The sequence below is a fragment of the Plutella xylostella genome, chromosome 5, assembly GCF_932276165.1.
Source record: "Plutella xylostella chromosome 5, ilPluXylo3.1, whole genome shotgun sequence".
NCBI lineage: Eukaryota > Metazoa > Arthropoda > Insecta > Lepidoptera > Plutellidae > Plutella > Plutella xylostella.
Genome location: NC_063985.1, coordinates 4,810,136 through 4,831,316, shown reverse-complemented (window position 1 = coordinate 4,831,316; position 21,181 = coordinate 4,810,136). Strand labels below are relative to the sequence as shown.

At 37.5% G+C, this 21,181-nt stretch overlaps 2 protein-coding genes and 1 non-coding gene across 4 annotated transcripts in view; 1 reads left to right on the top strand and 2 right to left on the bottom strand.

The window, feature by feature from the left end:
• The window catches only part of LOC105389302 (solute carrier organic anion transporter family member 5A1), a 47,410-nt gene extending 46,055 nt beyond the window's left edge, over positions 1-1,355 (bottom strand). Inside the window, exon 1 of the mRNA XM_038112647.2 lies at positions 1,053-1,355. The gene's annotated coding sequence lies outside the window, so the exon portion shown is untranslated. The remainder of the gene's footprint in view (positions 1-1,052) is intronic.
• A 671-nt stretch (positions 1,356-2,026) lies between these two features.
• Trnap-ugg lies at positions 2,027-2,098 on the bottom strand. The gene has a single exon. It is a non-coding gene; the product is annotated as a tRNA-Pro (tRNA).
• A 10,478-nt stretch (positions 2,099-12,576) lies between these two features.
• Positions 12,577-17,838, top strand: LOC105389303. 2 transcript variants are annotated; one of them, XM_011560404.3, is made up of 5 exons: positions 12,577-12,663; positions 13,458-13,646; positions 15,348-15,483; positions 15,799-15,831; positions 17,103-17,838. In XM_011560404.3, the coding sequence occupies exons 2-5, from the start codon at positions 13,472-13,474 to the stop codon at positions 17,110-17,112; spliced, it is 354 nt and encodes a 117-aa protein (XP_011558706.3). In that variant the 5' UTR covers positions 12,577-12,663; positions 13,458-13,471; the 3' UTR covers positions 17,113-17,838. The 2 variants fall into 2 exon arrangements, with proteins under 2 accessions (XP_011558706.3, XP_037969066.2); XM_038113138.2 differs by lacking the exon at positions 15,799-15,831.
• The last annotated feature ends 3,343 nt before the right edge of the window (positions 17,839-21,181 follow it).

Below are 21,181 nucleotides of genomic sequence, written 5' to 3'. Positions count from 1 at the left end.
CGGCTGTGACAGACGGACAGACGGACATGACGAAACTATAAGGGTTCCGTTTTTGCCATTTTGACTACGGAACCCTAAAAACTAATAGGTATTAACTTTATACATTTGTTCAAATGCTAGCCAGCATGCCATGTCTCAAAAAGTGTTTCCTTCCGTGCACTATTGAAAGAAGACTTGAGGAGGATGGATGGAGGACTAGATGAGGAGGTATGGGTTGTTGGAGTTCTTTTTTTAAATAATATGTAACTCTTACAAATTTATAAAGACTATTTACTTAGAGACTGAATGCTGCAGTGAAATATGCCTGAGATCTAAATCATAACAGCTTAGACAATATCCCAGGCCAGTTATTTCTTTAAATACTGAGTGTAAGTGATTATGCATTTAAGTATAATTAAATTAAGTATGTGAATTAAACAAAGGTATGTGGTCTTAGTGAGTTATATATAGGTATACATATTAATAGTATAGTTATACACTTGTACTGTACTCACAGTTTTCCAAAAGCTATAAAAGGCCTTTCTCCATAGGAAAATCAGAACTAAACTGGTCTATAGATGCTGGACAAGGTATTTTACATTGCCTAACATTTTTTTTATGAACAGACAGGATTCTTGGACATAAAAAACAGGACACAGTTACAGAACTTAACATTTAGGCCTTCAGATGGTCAAGCCAGAAATTATGACTAACTTTATCTCTATACTAGTCTGAAAATATGTAGTATTTGTAAGGTTCTAAGGGGAATGTATTTCTAAACTTGCTCTCTTACCAAGATGAAATTATTTCAATGTGCAAATTAAATAACATAATAATATCATATCCAAACTTGTGTTACCACAACAGTATTTTAAATTTACAAACATTGTGGCTGAGGAGTTAGGCCTAACCAGTTTCATTTTTATTTATTGACATCGAGACTGAAAATAGAAATTGTCGCATTTGGTGCCAAATCAATAACCTTTCTTCTGGCATTTTTCGAGTAGGTATGTGAGATAATCAGTTGAAGTAGTTTTGGACAAGTTATAGTTATAGTAGCAAATGTAACTTACGTTATGCACTGCTGAAGCAGTTATTGTGAAATGCGCAGAGACAACAATGAGGGCCCCGTCTAGTGATCCTTTGTGAAAGGAAGGAAAGGTGTAATTGTACGCTAGCACACACAGTTTTGTTCACAACGTTACTAAAATATTGCAGTTTATGTCCACAGCAACCAAATTAGAACATTAAATTTTGAAACCACTAGATATTTATCAAACACAAGACTATTTGTCAACAAAATTCCGTCTGATTAAAATGTCAACACAGCAGCTCGCACAACAAAATGTCACTGACTGAAGATAAAGTGAAGTTGTCTGCAAATGAAAAAACCAAACACATTGAACCAATGAAATCAAAGGAACGATACCATAGACATTTTGAATGAAGTAAGTAAAGGCACAGTGTTGCCATTATTTTCCCTCAAATCATTCATTCAATAGCAGGAAGTTATTATTTTGAGATTCATTCATGTATCTATGGTTTTTAGTTCTTCACAATATTCAATAGATGGCAGGATAAGCAACCCGGAGGTTATTATTTTGAGAATCATTCGTTACTATAGTTTTTAGTTCTTCACAATATTCAATAGATGGCATATAAATAGTAAAAAGTAACTATGGAACGGTCGTTACAAATCTTTTCTTTTTCTTTATCTATGTTGACGTTTATAGTTTGAACAGTAGATGGCGCTTAAACAAAAAATATTAAAATGGATTAATTTTGATTATTAATCAAATTCATCGTTACTTTGAACTTATAAAAAATATAATTAATTAATGTTAAAAAAATAATTGTGAAAGAATATAATTAAGTAAGTACTATCATAATTTTATTAAGTATTTTATTCTTTTCTTATCATATATTTGTATTCCTTACTGTGCTTTTTACTAAGTGATTTATGCATTTATATTAGTGCAGGTAGGTTTATAATACCTAAATGAACAAAGAGAGAAACAAAAAACAACAATAAAAAAAAACAAAAACAGGGCCCCTCCGGGATTTGAACCCGGGACCTCCTGCACCCAAAGCAGGAATCATACCCCTAGACCAAGAGGCCGCATGTGATTTGGCTCAAATGTTTGTTACACATGATATGACACAATTATTTGGCAAAACGCGCGGTAGTATCTTGCGGCCAAGTGCGAGTCGGTTTTTTTTTTTTTTAATAATCATATTTTAATCAAAGTGATGAAAGTTGGATGAAAGTGAATGGTCAGCAGCAGCTATTTATTTATTTATTTATCATCACACTACATAGCATTACAGTTAAAAAGAAAAACCTTAGCGCTACATTGAGGCACAGGCATACTTAGATAAAAATAATATTCTCATATTAATCCATCAGACTCACAAAATTTCAGACATGCCTTTTTTAACTTTGGCCAGCCATCCGCCAACACATCAACTTGTGGTGCAGAATCTATTAAGTATGGCATTCAACATCGTAGTCGCTCAAATTAGAGGTATGGATACGTGCTATGGGCTACCACGAGTGTTGTAGCTTAGATACGTGTGTGTATAGATACGTCGCATCTTTCTTGCGTAGAAACATTACGGCATCTTCCTCGAACAGCTACATACTTACCAACTTACCGTATTGGTGGAAACGGTTTCATGTTTTTCGTAGTGTTGATTTCACATTTCCGCAGCATAGCTTCTCACCTCGCTGGTGCACCCTTAACAGAGACCGTTGACTTCAATAGGTACATATAAATCGTTTAAAATTCCACTCGATATATTTTCACGCGTTACCGAGATAACGAACTTCTTGAGTGTCTTGCTTGGGAAGGAAAGACGTACGGAGTAGGTAGTACATACGGATAGATAAAGATAAAGATACTTACATTAATTTATTCGACACATAGACAGTAACCACAACAAAAAGAAAAATACAGATTTAAAGAAAAGAAATACATGAACTAAACAAACTGGAGCATGCTGAAAAACAGCGTCGTTCTGAAAGAAGCTTTCAGTCGACATTGCTGAGCATGATGCCATTTGCCAGAACTGAAGTACCTACTTACCTATTTTATTATAACTCTTATGTTAATTCTAGTTACCTACTGTCCTTGTTATAAGTACTTAATTGTTATGTGTTTAGTTTTTACTATAAAATTAAGTATTTTATGTAGTAGGTTTCATTTGTTTTTGGCAATAAATGCTATTTTACTTTTTTTTACTTTTACTTTTTACATATACAAAACGACAAGGACAAAAAATAGAACATGAGACAAAAACAAAATGCAGACAAAATACAAAACAATAACACAACGGGTTGGCACGTTGGATCCTGTAAGTGTTCACATCTAATATTAGCTAATAGCAAGGGCGTACCCAGGATTTCAGCTAGGGGGGGGCAGCTCTTGAGATGATGGTCGGACGGGTATATTGAAACAAAAATTATGAAAATTGTCTTTTATTAAGGTCAACTAGGCCATTTGCGTCTACGGGCCAAATTAATCTTTTCGATCCATTTAAGGACACATTGTTACTAACACATTGTATGGATTTGATAATCTGAAAATAAATTGATTTATTATTATTATTATTTGAAAACGGCTTTATCAATATTGAAAAATGCCATCTAGTTACGGTGGCTTAAACTAAATACTTTACATGAACTGCAGACAGATGGTGTTGTAGTCAACATAATATTATCCAAGTATTCAGTCTTTTTGTGATTTGCACATTTTTTTTAAAAGTTTGGTACTGTGACAGGTGATTGAAAATGTGAATCTAAAGTTTTCTTTATCAATTGATTTTATTCAGTAGGTATTCTAAACAATAGTCATTGGGCTACTTATATAGACACAAACTTTCAATGAAATAGCTTTATTTTATGAATTAATGATGTAAATTTTTTTTATGTTTGATAAAAGTCTTGGGGTAAATGCGTTAGGCGTAATGGGGCTATTGCGATTGTTGCAACGCATTGCCTCAAAACAGAAATCGTCAACCTTTTAATACATACATAATTATGCTCACGACTGTAGTCACCCGCTTTTCGCTGTAAATTTGTATCGCCGTTTTTTATTGAGTAAAATGCACTAAAGTTGTCGGGTAAGTGTACAACCCGACTGTCAGATTTTTTCAAGCTGCCCGAAGGCCTCTGACTAGGCTTAACAACTGCTGCCGAAGCAGCAACCGGGACCCACGGCTTAACGTGCTATCCAAGGCACGGAAGCGTCCAGAAAAGAACCATTTGAAATCGGTCATCCATCCAAGGCTGACCGTGCCATGTGTTAACCTCAGTGATCAGTTACGATCACTGAAACCAGCTCGATAAGGATTTTTTACTATTTATGAACACTAAACTTATTGAAGAGTATGGGTTTTGCCATGCACATATTTTAATTGATATTTAAGTTTAATACCCGTATTTGATCTAATCTTACAATTTTTCTAAAGAATATAAATTTATGAGAGGATGTATGGATGTTACTTTATTTTATTCACAACTGTCACTCACCACTATTAAATCTACATTCTTACTCACTTTACAGGAGTACTTAGGTAGTTCTTTTTTCATAAAAATTTATTTATTTATTTATTTAAACACTTTATTGTATGTATACACAAATTACACAGTTATGTGTAAAAATGTTATTTGGATTTATCATGGAGTAAATGCGTCCATGAAAATTAGACGCATTTTCCTGATTTCTACTAAATCATCTGTGAATTCGTCAATAGTTTCTTTTGGCTAAATTAACTGCCATACTATTGCACAAAAAAATAACTGTATAAAACTCTCTTATTTTTTTCACGGAAAGCTTACCTATTGAATAGTTACATACTAAAAACACATTTACCTCAAACCTGGAAAAGGCGTTCAAAATCACGATTTTTTCAAGACACTAAATAAGAAACTTTTATAAGATTCCAGCAAAGAAATCAATGCTTTAAATTTGTTAAGAAATAGTTGTTCGATAGTCGTTAGTTTCTTAAAGTAAATATCTCACTTTTACATTAAAATTTTCATACCTTTGCTCCCGTTATTCCGAAAACTTTTAGTGATCTAAAAATACAACGTAACCCCAGTTGACCTTAATTAGTTTGATTAAGATACAAAACAAAATAGGTAGGTAGGTAAGAGTAGATAACACGTTTTTAATTCCGACTTGGCAGGAAAATTTACGTTTATTTTATCTTCTAGGGGGGGGCAGCTGCCCCCCCCTGCCCCTACCTGGGTACGCCCTTGGCTAATAGCAACCACTGTCTTAAGTTCATCTTTACACCTTTTAACCGCCGTTAAGTACATATTTTTATGAACTTGTCTATATTATGTCTTCATGAATAACTCGGACTCGGGTGTTGTACCGCCTACATTCATTTTGCAACTTACTTACTTACTTACTTATTCCCAATCTCCGCTGGGGAGCAAAGGGCCGAAGTGAAGCGCCGCCATTCTTTACGATCTTGGGCCAGCTCAGAGACATCCGCCCAAGACATCCCCGCCTGGCCCATTTCCTTGTTCACAGAGCGCTGCCATGTCTCTCGCGGTCTGCCGAGTCTTCGTTTACCGCCCTCGGGGTGCCATGTTAGCGCTTCCTTTGGGACGTCTTCAGTACGCCTGAGAACGTGTCCTATCCATCTCCATTTGCGTTCTTTTACGGTTTCTGCTACAGGTTTTTGATGTGTTCTGCGCCAAAGTTCCTCGTTGGAGACAAAGTCAAACCAACGGATCCCTAGGATATTGCGTAAGCATCTGTTTACGAAAACCTGTAGCTTGTTCGTGGTTTGAACCGTTTTCTTCCAAGTTTCGCAACCGTAGAGGAGAACGGTCTTTACGCACGCGTTGAACAGGCGGATCTTGGTTTGGAGACGGAATGCGGAAGACCTCCACACTGGGCTTAACATGGCAAAAGCTCCACGGGCTTTGTTAATGCGGTTGCCGATATCCTCGTCAGTTCCACCATTTGGTGTGATTTTGCTTCCCAGGTAGGTGAAAGTGTCAACATCTTCAATTGGTTGGCCGTTGATTTTAAATGGAGTACGGTCCGCAGTCATTACTCGCATTGACTTTGTCTTTTCTCTGTTGACATGCATGCCCACTCGGCTACCCAAATGGACGAGGTCATTGAGTTTCCTTTGCATATCAGCGCTATTTTCGGAGAAAAGACAAAGATCGTCCGCAAAAGCGAGATACTCCAAAGATGTTCCATCGGACCAATCCAAACCTCCTTTGCCATTCTGCTCCATCATATCCAAAATTACTTCGGTAATCATGATGAAGAGTAGTGGGGATAACATGCAGCCCTGCTTGACGCCAATATTGGGGCTTATTGGATCGCTCAGCTTCCCTTCGTGGATTACTTGGCAAGTGTAGCCATTGTAGGCTTCCTTAATAAGGTTTCGCATTTTATTCGGAACGTGAAAATATTTCAGCGTATCCCATATCGCTGACTGGTGTACCCTATCAAAGGCCTTCTCAAAATCCACAAATGTCAGGAAAAGGGCCTTTTGCCACTCGGTTGATGCTTCCAGAATTATGCGGAGTGTGTTGATTTGGTCCGTGCAATTTCTTCCCCTGCGGAATCCTGCCTGTTCACTCCTAAGATGTTCATCTACCCGGTTTTGGATTCTGTAGAGGATGATGGCATTTAGTATCTTGGACACTATAGGCAGTAATGTGATCCCTCGCCAGTTTCTACAGTCACTTAGGTCGCCCTTCTTTGGGAGTTTGACGATTGCCCCCTTCTTCCACTCCTCGGGTATCTTCTCTGTCTCCCAAATCTTTTCGAGGACTGGTTTCAGAATGCCTACTGTTGCAAGCGGATCGGCTTTGAGCATTTCCGCTGAAATATTATCGAGTCCTGGTGCCTTGTGATTCTTGAGCTTCTTGACCGCAGCTAATATTTCAGCTATGGAAGGTGGACTAGCGTCGAAGTCTATATTCTGAGTGTGCCTTGCGCAGTTCAGCTCGGCTTCTACCCCATCGTGTTGGTCGACTCTGAGTAACTCCTGAAAGTACTCCTTCCATCTTCGCAATACTTCGCCAGGCTCACACAGTAGCTTTCCTGTCTTGTCTTTAACAGGGCGAGAGGGTTTTCGTGGTTTCCGCGTGATTTCTTTTATGACTTGGTAGAGTGTACGGGTATCTCCCTTGTACGCTGCATCTTCGGCTTTTCTGGCCAAGTCATCTCCCCACTTTCTTTTATCACGTCGTACTCCCCGTTTCACTTTTCTCTCCATGTCCCTGTACTGCGCCGCAGACGTGTTCCCGTGCAGCAGAGATTTGGCTTCTTTTCGCGCATCTATCAGTTGCCATGTTTCAGCTGTGATCCAAGGTTTGGTAGTTTTCCTTGTGGTGCCAAGAATACTGTGTCCGGCTTCGAGATATCCCTCCTTGACCTTGCCCCACATAACATCTAAAGAATCCTCCTCATCGAAGTTGAGGTTCCTCAGATTTTCTCGCACCGCTTCGCCGAATCGTTCCCGGGTCTCATCATCCTGAAGTTTCGCTACGTCATATCTTCTGGGTTGAGTTTCAACTCTTCTATGAACAGCGGCAAGCTTCAGTCTGATTTTGCCCACTACTAGATGGTGGTCACTGCCAACGTCAGCCCCTCTCTTGTTCCGTACATCTAGTAGTGAGCTCCTCCAGGTCTTGCTGATCGTGATGTGGTCGATCTGGTTCTGTGTGCGTCCGTCTGGTGATACCCAAGTTACCTTGTGGCACTCCTTATGAGGAAACAAGGTTCCACCGATGACTAGGCCATGCATCCCGCAAGTTTCAATGAAACGCTCGCCATTGTCATTCATGGTTCCAACACCGTGTTTCCCCATGATCATTTCTAAGCTGCTATTCTGGCTCCCTACTTTGGCATTTAAGTCTCCCATCAGTACTACAATGTCTTTCCTCTTTATTTCGCGAAGGGTCTCGTCGAGTTGCAGGTAGAATTGGTCTTTCTTTTCGCACTCAGTATCTTCTGTTGGGGCGTAGCATTGTATAATGGAGACATTTCTAGCTCTTGTTTTGAAACGCGCGGTAAGTATACGCTCGTTGATTGGTTTCCAGTTGAGAAGGCACTGCTTTGCAGACTTGTTTAGGAGAAGGGCTACTCCATATTCGTGCTTATCCTCTTCATTTGGTTTTCCAGAGTATAGCAGTGAATAGCCATCGCCCACTGTTTCTTCACCAAAACCATTCCAACGAGCTTCGCTGATGCCGAGAATGTCAAGACTGAACCGTCTGGCCTCCCGAAGAACTTCTTCAAGTTTTCCATCTCTGTGCATTGTCCTAACATTCCAGCATCCAATTCGGGTGTCCGTTTTCATGCCAAAGGTCGTCGTTTTTTTAGCGGTCCGGTTTTTTTCTTCGTCTTCGGTTTCTGTGATAATTTTGTTTCAGGTAGATGAGTTATCAGCCCGTCGTACCCTAGTCTATTGGTGGGGCTGCCACCTCAAAGCCTTAAGACCGGCTCGGTTTAGTACGGGTAACCTTCCCTGTGAGTAGATCCTGTTTTAAGGCGCAGGATACTCGCCCTTTGCCCTTCTATCCTCGGCAACTACAGCACTAGGTGGCGGTCGCACCGAAGTGCGGCTGTAGCAGTATCCAGGGTGCACGGCGCGGACGTGGATAGAGCGGACTGGCTGGGTTCTGCTAGTTGGTAATTGTGTCCCGCCACTGACACAGCAGAAGGAATTCTGGTATTTTTTAGACAGTTCTGACCTCACAATCAGAGACTATCACCAGTCCATAACCCAGCTTCGCCATGCTGCGTGATCGGAATAAACACAGCATGTGGAAGAGTATATTGCAAAGAAACAAAACTCAACCAACCCCAACACCCAAAATAAATTGTTTGACCACAAAAATTATGTCTATTGAGTTCCACAAAAAACCCTGGTAAATAAATAATCTCTATTGGAACAATGACGCCTCACTTAACCTTAGAGTATTTTGTATGTCGGCAAATACATAAATGTGTGAACAACACAAGGCCTACAAATTATTGCATTTACACTTTACAACGAAAAGTGGGATTCGTAGTTATTTACGGGACGTGACGTGACAGGTTTAAGCACGTGATTCTTTTTTTAAACTAGAAAATGTAACGTATTATGTCATTTCGGCCACGCAATTTGACGTAATTGCAAATTACATGAGTGCGCGCGAGCCACGGCCGAAGCACGGAACTGCGTTGAAAACATTTCTCGATTTTCATTAACTGTATCTAGGTACTTATTCCCTGCTATCCTCTTCTACGTTAAGTTGTTATAAGTACTTACATAATTTTTCATACATAATGTATTAGGGTACATCAGGCGTACATATTTAATCTAGAAGGCCCCACTCACAGTCCTTTCATATTTTACCAAAAATTGGCATTTATTTCTGAGCCTGAAATCTATTGAGTACCTAGGCACCTAACCTACTTACTTTATTTAAAGCATATAATTAAACAAGGTGTGGTACGAACTGAGAAAGAAAGAAGTGTTCCAACTACATGCTAATCATGGCATCGTGTTGCCAATATTTTGTAATTGATGAACCAATTTGCATGGCGCTGTTGAAGACTTGAATTTAGAAGTAGCTGCGTGGGACATGCTTAGTGTACCTATATGTGGTAGCGACGGTAATTTATTACTGCAGGTTGGTCAATACGTCTTTCTTTGGATAGATACTATAGTAGTTCTGTACAAAAGTACAACTTACCTGAGTCGCGAGCACAAGTTTCGATCCTCCGTTAACGTTGCGTATCGTCAACTGTCACTGTCAAAATGTAAGACAAAGTTAGTTCCAAAAGTGACATTTGTTTTTTCCATATGTTAGGTGGAATTTCACCAAACGCTAAACGTATTTAGTAGCCTGTCATACGTACGTCTGTCAATTAGTACTAAATGTATTTAAAATTTGATTTAAATACGTTTTGCGTTTGGTAAAAGTGACCCTTCGTGTAGATTCGAAAATTGTATCGAATCCTATGCTCGCGACACTGATTCTCTGTAGTGTGCGATTTTGTCATTTCTATGTCAAAAGACCACGTGATGAATGTGTTGGTCTGTTGGTAAAACATATTACATATAAAAAAAGTAATATATGTTTTTTTGAACCGGGATTCAGTTTCCTACATCTGTAAATACACTAAAGTCCGAGATAAGTATATCAAAGCTTTATGACCTTACAAGTAAATTAATAATTAATACACCTTGAAAAAAGTTCGGGTCCTTCTTGTTTCACATACCTATCTATTGGGTAAATAATTAAATCCCAAATCTGTTATGCCAATTGGACATTATCTTGGAATAGTTCTCCCTAGAGCTTTCCTATGAAGAAGTGAAACTGTAGGATGAATCAAGAACTAAAAAAGTACCGAGTTAAGGTGGAATTTCACCAAACGCTAAACATATTTAGTAGCCTGTCAAACGTTTGTCAGTTGGTACAAAATGTATTTAAAATTTGACTTAAATACAATTTTAAATAAGTTTAGCGTTTGGTAAAAGTGACCCTAAGTGTTCGTTTTCGTTCTGCTAATCATAATAATGATTATGATTTACTAATACAAATGCAGGCTGATGCTTGCTTGAGTAGGGACATATTGAGGAGGATTGATTACCTATCATCAGATTAGTTCACACAGCCTCAGTATAATTATTTATTTACTCAGGTTATTAATAAATAAAACAATAAAAGTCATCAATGACTCACAATGACCCAGAAAAAGATCCCGATGAATTAAATTTGCATAAAAATGATGAACGGCGTTGATGGTTTAAATTTTGCATATATGTGGGTACAGTACAGGGCAGATCAAGAGTAACCCTTGTTGTTCAAATTCAACCCTTGCTACTCACGAGTTATGAACTACCATACCGGTTGAATTTTACGCTTGGTGAGCTGCAACTGCCTAGCTTAAGTGAATACTGCCCGTGACCTGCTTTAGGGAAGATGAGATATGATATGAATTTAAATTAATATTTTGCAAAAATGTACGGGATTAAAGTAAAATAACGGAGTTGCATAAATGTATTGGTAAATGGGGTGATACCCAGAGCCGTGGTGGCGTAGCGAATAAGATGAGGCGCCAGACAGAGCACACCCTCGCAGATATTAGAACAGAATAGAAAGGGCTGATACAATTAAACTTAATAACAAAAAATCTTAATATTATTATGAAAGCTAAGTCATTCGTTTTGTATTGAATTGTTTTAATTTTAATTAGGTACTCTCAAAGTTGGTAAAAACAAATTAAGGTCCAATTAGAACTGTGTGTACAAATGTAGATAGACTCATTTACTTATAGGTATAAGTATATGAGTCTACTACTTATATGTAGGTATACTTACCGCAACCGCAATGTTCATATAAAATCCAAAATGCCTAGCCTCGTTATATTTGACTTCTTACGCACAATCGAACAATAGGATTTTATTAATAGTATACATAATAGTAAACGTGGTCATTGCGGTTTTGGAAACATAGTAGATTCAATACTCATATAGTACGAGTCGTATAGTCTACAAGTACCTACTTATTTTCCTAGGTTGGTCTACACGAGACGACTAGGTATATATCATTTTACTTAATTCAAAATACCCTACTTAATAATCTTGTGCCCAACAAAAACATTATTCTTAACATGAATAATAAGTTTGGTCGTATTTCTGGGTAGAGATGTATTCGTTTTTTTTACCGTTATTTCAATGTTTTATGTTCGATTCGTCTTGGTGTGACCCCGATAACAAGATATTGCTCATAAAATCGACACTGGCTTCAGTATTAGATTATTCATGTATGGAACATTCTTCTGAATATTTATGGATACAACACCCTTTTTCAGTGATTTTTATGTATGTTATGTACCTATATGGCTACGTTCTCTGAATTACTGTAAACTGTATTTTTATTTGTAATATTTGTAAAATAAAGAGTTAAATAAATAAATAAACGTTTAAAAGTAAAATTGATAGCCGGAAAAAACCTAACAAGATCTGTCTGCTGATAGTTGGTATTTTTCCGAGAAAAACTCTCAAATTTAACAAAACCTATGGAATATCAAAATTTGCGGAGCTTTTGTTTTTATTTCCATTCCGTATCGGGTTTACGAAACTGTGTGCCTCTGCATTTTACGTTGATTTCGACTACTGAGAAATGTGAAAATTCACAAAACAAACATTTATTTCCAGTTAATTATACTAACTAGTATCGAAACCCGAATGTGGAGTTGAATTCTGCTATTCCTTGTTTATGTAAGTTCACACAGTCCAGTTAGTTTTATCAATGGATTCAATTATAGTCCGTTTATTGCTAGTTTGTCCGCCGCAATTGAAGTTTCATTATCATTATACATACTTTAAAACTTTCAGGCTTAAAATAATAAAATTAAGACTTAAGTCAAAAACTTTTCTTGTCTATTTCATCTCGGGTTTCTTAATTTCTCTTACGGATTCCTGCATACAATATCAAAAAACACGTACATTAATTTCTTCCCTACACTACCCAACATCCAGTGAACAGACAATACCAGTGTTGTGGTACGTAATGAATGCGTGCCGAGCATGCGCAGGCGCCCTCCCCCGGTGCACTCAGCTAGGTATATAAGCATAGGATGCCGCCAGTGTCATCATCAGTGACCCAGTGACTCAGTGCTGTGTTGTGTGCAACCACCTCCCAAGGTACTTACTGGACACCTTGTATGAACACTTACCAACTTCTTTATCGGATTTTTCTATCGAACTGAAAAAACAATTGCATTGTAGTAATATGGGATTTGGATGGATCCTTAGTGACCTTATTTTGTTTAAAAGGGATCTCTTGGCGATGTCCGTAGTATATTATTGATTGGGAAAGACAAATATTTAAAGTAGACTTGAACTTACGTTTGTTTGTTTTGACATACGACCGTTTAAACTGTGTCGGCCGTTTACGCATTGACTATTCTCTTCTATGTGTTGTTTTGCAAAAAATATGTTTTGGTGATAAAAGTATATTGCTGTATTATATTGAATAAATTTGGTTACAGTAGAGTCAATAAACTTGCCATTTACATTACGAAGGACGCCCACTTGAGTGTCAAATTATATTCAATCATTTGGAAAACCAGAGAATGATTTGCAAAAACCTTATCAATTTAAGTAAGGGTCCATCTAAATACGAACATCTGGTTTTAACGGCATTTAAAACTTGATAGCTAATAAATTATTAAGATATTTCATTAGCCGGAACTTTAGTTGTAATAAGATAGATACTTAACTAACCACATAAAAAATAAATAAGTTTCATAACATATTATGTATTACATATCACACATATATCTATAGGTACGAGTACCTACACATGACTTACATCTACGTTTTTTCAGACTTATTTTTTAATTAATTTTAACATCCTATTTCAAATACAAACACTTCTCACGACTACGAGTATTTAACCCACGCTAACTATATAATCCTTCCCTCTCTCCCGATAGACCCTCTCATCAAGATGCAGACCTCAACCCTGGTACTCCTGGCTTGCCTGGTGGCGGCGGCGGTCGCCTGGCCCGCGCCAGCTGATGAGGATCAGATCCTGGCCCAGGAGCTGGGAGACGCCCCGGCGCTGGAGCGGGGCGCGCGCCAGAAGAGGGGTCTGCTGCTGCTGAAGAAGAAGCTGCTCTTGGGTAAGTTGGGAATAGACGTGGTATTAAGAGATTTAAAAGAAAAACAAAAAAGTTATGAAAGTGATTGATTAGTTTTAGCACATCTAGATATGTGAACCCACCAAACCGCAGTGGACCAGCGTGGTGGGAAATGGTCCAAGCTTAGGAAGGCAGTTTAGACCTTGGGGATATGCACAAAGGTTCCTCTCGAGAGAGCCAGGTGCAGGTACTTACACCCCCACAGAGAATAGAATAGAATAGGTTGATTAGTTATTATATTTTATTATTATTGATGGGATTTGAAAATAGCGAACTACATGGAATTCAAGCCATTTATGTGATTTAAGGATATTGATATTGATTCATGCAAATCGAAGTAAACAAAGAAAAATATTCCTTTACTTTTTGTCCAGTTTCATCGAGTCGATAATATTTCGCAACTGAACTGAGTAACAATGAGTAATAACTACAACAAAAGCTTGCATAATAGTAGCGAGGACCTGTAGTCCTTCAAGAGTTATGACCGAGTCAATAGTCATAATCTTAGTACTTAGTAAGACCTAGATGCATACTAACTGTCCTGAACCATTGGATATTTTCCATGAAAGCTTAGAACGCAAGCGTTGGCCTTGCAATCCTTGCATGCAGAATTTAGATAAGCCCAAGAGAATTGAATAATAGGACTCAAAAGACAATGTTAGCATAGTATTTCAAGCTGTTACCATGCCCTTACATTTTAACCTGGGATATTCTGTCTCAGTTTCACTTTACTTACTCGTTACAGTGTAGGTGGTATAAGGATTCAATGAATAATAGAAAGTTACAATTTTGTTCCTTTTCAAAGTGGTCACAGCTTTACTCAGCATACTTAATGTGTTATTTTTGTGGGACGGTTGTATGTAAATCTTTAAATGATCGAAGATCGTAACTTCTAAATGTAAGTTATACCTAGGTCTAGGTATGTATGGGTCTTTGAGGTAAAGAGGCCAAATTAACGGCCTTACCCACCTACTTCTTAGTATCCTAATTTTCACACATACGTATGACCGTATGAGTAGGTACCTTCAAAGAAGCCTACAAAGGTTGCCGTCGTACACACAAGGTAGAGGTCAAACTTTATTTGGGCATGTTCTAGTGTCTTCCTTAGTTGAGATAAATGGATTTGCTTTGCTTAAGAACCAGGTTAACTAACTTATATTCAAGTAGTGAAGATAATCTACATATACTTATAACTTTATTATGTACCTAAGTTATACCTCTACTTAGTCGGTAGTTTTCAGGTGTTTACTTATAAAGTTACTCACATAATTATTAGATAAGCTACTTCAGTACATTCAAGGAACAATAACAAGAGCTTCACATTATACCTATTAAACAACCTAACTCGATCATATTTCACTTGTTTGTTTTTGTTTAATGTTTTAAATACTCACCGAATCTGAAAAATCAAATAATGTAGAGTGAGTATAAAGTTTTCGGATTAACAAGGCCATGATTTTTTTTCTGTATAATTATTACCCAACAACGATCATCCATGCTGCTGTACCCCGTTTTCAACCTATTGCTACAGGCTACCAAGGCGATCGATCCAGCATAACAGCCAGGATCAGGTGACGTCCTGCTGTTTGTGACCTCCAACTCTCCACCCAAGAACTCACCTACCCCAACGATAATCCAGTGTTTATCAATTACCTATACTAAAAGTATCTCATCTATTTACAGGAGCTCTGGGGCTGAAGGCCGCGAAGGTGGGCGCGGTGGGCGGCGCGGTGGCGGGCGCCGCGCTGGCCGCCAAGAAGAGTCACCCGCCCAAGGCCAAGATCGTCTCGCTGCCCTACAACAGCTACGGCCACAGCAGGTAATGATGCTGTCTCTTGTCTTCTGACTGAGCTATGATAGCTTTCTCTCTCTCTTTTGAATGAAGTAAATTTGAGGCTTATGTGACTTAAGTGAGATTTTGAATGAGTAATAAATTGTATCTCTGATTGGGACTCTACCTTTATACTGGGAACTTTGGATACTCTCACAGAGGTCAAAGACACTATGTAAATGTTAGGATTATTAATAGCTGAAGTCCGATCAAACTTCGCGTCTCTTTGATACTTTGTCAATTAAAAGTTAGGAGCACTACAAGAAAATCTCACAGCTGACTTACCTACTTTAACATTTTCAGTCACGGACCATCATGGAACGTAGAAGTACATAGGTGAGCGATTACATACAAACCAGTTTCTCACTTGCACCGAATGAATCTCTGCACTGTTTTACACAAAAACTGCACTTACAACGAGTTTTTAATGTTATAATTTTGTGTGGTTATCACTATATGTGCACGTAGTAGGTACCTACCTACGTCAATAGTTATACAAAGACTTGTCATGCGTAAATCGCATGCGGTTTTTAATTTGATCATAATCGGGTAAATCGGTAACTGATACTGAAATCAATTACGACTTACGCATTTAGCTTTCAGAAGCAGCTCATAATGTTGGAATTAAAATTATCAAAAAGAAAACTGTATTTATCAAGCTAATCGAAGATAAGGCTACAGTACATGAATATTAGGGCAAGGTGACACTACACACTTCGGTGTAGTTAACATTTAGGGCGACCTCACATAATGTCACTGGGATCCGCGATGCTCCCAACATGGGCACCGCGCGTCCCAGACCGGAGTCCCTTGACCTCTGAGCATGAGTGCCAACACTCTGTAATCAACGATCAATAATAATCAAGATGATGCTTCATGAATATTTACTTATACTTCACTTCTCACAGCAACAAAAGAATTGTTGTGCCAACTCATTCATAAACACGAATGCGGCTCTCAGCCAGTACGATCCCAACAAAATAGGTTTACGATTTATGAATAATTTATTTAAAAAATATATGTAATTGGATCGTGATGAAATAATATTCAAATAATAATGTTTACACAGGGTGGCCAGGGATGTAATGAGATAATATTTAATTGTCTGAGGCGGGCGCGGCTGTTGACATAACTTCAGCACATATTTGCAATGCCGCAGAGTTCATAGCTCGTTGGTACAGTGTGGCTCTCTAACGTTACCCTCTCGCCTTTGTGCAGTTCATAATTCGTGGGTCGTATGAGTCAAATTTGGTTGCATGTTGGGTGTCTTCCGCGGACTTCATTTTACAAGCTAGTTCACATTCTTGTCTGACGTGTGCCTCGGCCCATATTTCTTGTTCTATGTATATTTACATAATTACAACATTTTCGAACGGACAACCGGTCCTGTATTATGTATATTTTTGGGATTATGACGATACCGGTGATACCCCATATGAATATTATTCACTGTAAAAGGATCGAATTTTTAACATGGTCAACTATGGTAAAACCCATTTTTATGTGATTTGGGCAATGGAATGCGGATTGGGTTAAAAATAAGCTACAGTGACTTTTGAACGGTTTATAATTTTTGTGATTTAATTTTGTGTTTTCTTTTTCCCCAGCTGGCACTAAGTTTGGTGGCTCCAGTTTTCTGACGTCGCGTCTCGCGCACCGCAGTATAACTTCGAGCATCGTTCAATAGAAGTCTTTTAAGGAATTGTTATGTTTATGTACTAACGTCTGTAGTCACCAGTGTGTTTTAGTAGTCACAACTTTGTAAATATTGCTGTTAGAAGCCTACAGGCGGCAGATTCCGTGACTCCCTGACTATTTCTGGAAGGTGTGATACTTGCTAAGCCGTCTAAGGTAGTATAAAGTTCCCCGAACAAGTTGTATTTTCGTGTCGATGTTGCGTGCGACACGCTCGCCGACCCAATCTGCGAAATGATACAACTTGTAATGTTATTACAGTGGATGCGCTTGATATAATCTCTAGTTATATGACCGGGACCGGCCCAGTTTGTTCTACACCATCTTGATAACTGCTTTTTATTTAGTCAATCATTATTGTGAGACATAGAGGTTATTATTGTAGCAAGTATGACATGTTTTGGAAAGTATGTATGTATGTAGCTCCTCGTCTTTTAGTGATGTACTTGCAAATATGCTCATATATGTGATCTATTATTCACGAATCTGTCGATTGTAAGTGACACCTAGGTTACAAAATATACTAAGACTTAGATCTACATGACGTCACGTAGCATTTAAGTTTAGTTCTGATTGTTATAATATTTATAACAAGTCGTGCCTTAATAGTTCGTACTTTTTTGTTAAATAAATGACTGTTTTTGTATATTTTGTGAGTTTTATTACAAATTCATACTTAGATGTTTACTAACACACTGACATGATTGAGTATTTTCAGTTAATACAGATGTTTAGATAGGTACAAACAGCTTAATAATACTTCTCCGTAGAAGAAGGAGCTCAGCTTATGCTCAGATATTTTATGTTGCAAAGATGCAATTATGTAAATGGTCGACAAACATTTACTTAATGTTGAGTTACTATCGGTTTTATTGAAATATTTTACTCGAATATCACACCATTGTTATTTGAAACTACAAGATAAATAGCTGCTTGGCTTTTACAATGAGAAGTGGAACGTGGCGCGGCCCAGCGCAGCCAAGTTAGTTAATAGAGTCAATAACTAAAGATGATACAAGCTGACTGCAGCGGCAATGTAGCAACAGTTGCACTTTATTTACTTGTTGCTCGCACTAAATTTCCAGGCGTCGTGAAATTGCTTACCTATTGTTGCACTGTTTCTTGCGAAATATAATGCTTCTCTTGGAATAAGCAAATTTTGTTTGTTAGATATGAGTTTCATTTTGATAAAACATTGAGAAATATAAGTACCTACTTAAAACATTATGATGATATTGCCAGTATTGCCTTTCGGCTACGGCGTAGCTCGTAGCAGATGCATATAAAAGAGTTCAACGCGCGCAATGAAAAATGTTTTTTTTTAAACTAGTTATTAACATTGTAGACGTTGTGTAGTGGTTAGTGACCCTGACTGCTATGCCGAAGGTCCCGGGTTCGATTCCCGGCTGGGGCAGATATTTGTTTAAAGACAGATATTTGTACTCGGGTCGTGGGTGTTGATATACATGATGACATATTTAGTATGTATTTATCTATGTATTTGTGTAGATATATCAGCTGTCCGACACTCATAACACAGGTTCTGCCTAGCTTGGGATCGGATGGTAGTGTGTGAGATGTCCCCACATATTTATTTATTCATTATTTTATTTTATTGTGAGGAGTGTGAACCTACTAATCCGCAGTAGACTAGCGTGGTGGAAAATCGTTTAAGCTTATTCGAGTGAGGCCGGCACAGCTAGAGGATTCGGTAACAAATCATCGTAGGCTCATGGGCAAATGTTAATATGACTTTTTCATATATTTTGACAATTATATTATGAGATTGCCATGCACGATGAGCATAAGATGAATTTCTTACGTTAATTAAGGATAGAATATACTGTAGCAATATATGGGCCTCCTGAGTGTCGCGTGAACCCGGACCGGTGGACCAGAGTTTTCATCGAGTGGGTGCCCAGTGACAGCCATCGGTGCCGAGGAAGGCCTTTTTTTTTCACCACGTGAGTGGTCCGAAGTTGCGGACCATTGCGATCGTTGGACAAAGTATAAGGAGGCCTTTTCGAGCAATGGGGCACACTTTAGCCTATTTAAAGAAATGAACAAAATATGGTATGCGGTGGCTAGTCTAGTCCGATTAGTTGAGTAAGGTCCAATTCATAGTATAGTCACATTGATATGTGAATATTATGAATTACGATAATCTGTAAGTACCTTTATTGTATAGTGAGATTCTGCAATAATTTCTCATGTATTTATGTGTCATGTACTATAGAGGCTAGAATTTGTATTTGAGTACCTACTTCATTTTAATTTAATTAATACAGTTTATAAATATAATAAATTTTATATCGTTTAATATTTTGTTAAATGTAATCTATACATTTTAAACCAACCGCTTGCGTAATAATTATATTGGAGATATTATATTATTAGAACTGTGCCGTTTTATTTAATCATTTAAGGTATTTAATTTTGGTAACCCAGACCTACATAAATCAGGTTAGTCTATATAAAAATATACAGGTCCTTGTTGTACTTACATCCGATCCACATACAACTGAACTACTTTTAATTGATTTAAAAAATACAGCGAACCCTGCCTTTATATTACTGCAAGGTTGCCTGATAAAAAAATCAAGTAAGTAAAAACAGGAGTGTAAACTATGAACTAAAACAAGAAGTGTCATTAATTATTATTTATGTACTAAAACCAATAGAAATACTTATAGACCCATAGATTTTTTTTTTGTTTTTTGATGGAGTGAGTTTTAGTTAGCCATGATTCATAAACAAATCTGTATTGTCGTACCACTACATAATGAAAATAATGTGCTGCAGTAATTTACCATCATAATGATCGGGTTTTCAACTGCAGTTAGGTTATAAAAAATCTTTAGATACTTTTAAATATGTGTGCCTATAGGGTTTACTTACCCGTTGACCTTCCGAGAGTGGTGAAGGATGGGTAGTATGGGTACGGCACCACGTTAATAATACATTACGAAGAGGCGAACATACTAATTAATGCGGAACTTGACTTATTGGAATCCATCAGTTTTTACCAGGAAACCATCCTTTTGAGGGCCATCACCACCATTAACCACGGGCCCTATGGACCACCTGGCCATGTACTCACTCATATTGTAAACATTGATAATACTGAAGCTAAAAGCCAAGCAATCGTGACCTCTACTACTATACGATTAAAGCTTTTACAAAATGCATGTGTAGATTGACATCTTCAAGTTCAAGTTGGGTCGTTGACCTCGCCTGTGAAAAGGCGGTACGGCGATGGATTGGTAAAAAATATTGCGTTAAGTTGCTAAAAATGTAAATTACGTGTGAATGACCGTTCAGAGGTATTATCTGATTTATTGCAAGGTGATAGCCGTTACTTTAATAAACTTATTGTTTTCATAATACTAAATACAATGAAGTTTTTGTGAATGGATAGACAGGTAGCTAGCAGAATTTTGTATACTTAAAAGTTATATTAGTGTATTACCATAGAATAACGAGCTTTATTCTATGGTATAACTAATACATATGGTGGAATTGTATAATGTGAGCGTCTATTGTCTATAAGAGTCGTTAATGTATTCTATTGGTTGATAAACACAAAAAAATATTTACTTTCATTATGGGAATCAAATTATTTATTTTTATTTATTAAATTCTTTTTCGATCATTTTACGTGTATTTTAAACACATATCACTTACTCAGCTTTGAAAAAGTTGTATTTACATACCTTTTAAGGTAGTTAAATAAACGTATTGTAGGTTTTAACAGAAATAGCTGAAGCCTTGGTAAACACACATTTCTACAAGCATTTAGGTAAATACTTGTAATAATGTTCCTGCCACTTTTTAAAAAAAGAATAAAAGAACAGGGATAACTTCAAAAGGTACGATGTTCACAAAGAGCATCGCTAATCATATATTTTTTTTTTATAAAAGTTTCGAATGATTAAATTATAATTTACAGAAAAAACCTGACCTTAATTTTTCTCTAAAAGTACAACGGCGT

Coding starts and splice junctions, on each gene's coding strand:
- LOC105389303 (XM_011560404.3), top strand. CDS start 13,472: ATGCAGACCTCAACCCTGGTACTCCTGGCTTGCCTGGTGGCGGCGGCG. Junction 13,647..15,347: donor GAAGAAGAAGCTGCTCTTGG/GTAAGTTGGGAA, acceptor ATCTATTTACAG/GAGCTCTGGGGCTGAAGGCC. Junction 15,484..15,798: donor AACAGCTACGGCCACAGCAG/GTAATGATGCTG, acceptor TAACATTTTCAG/TCACGGACCATCATGGAACG.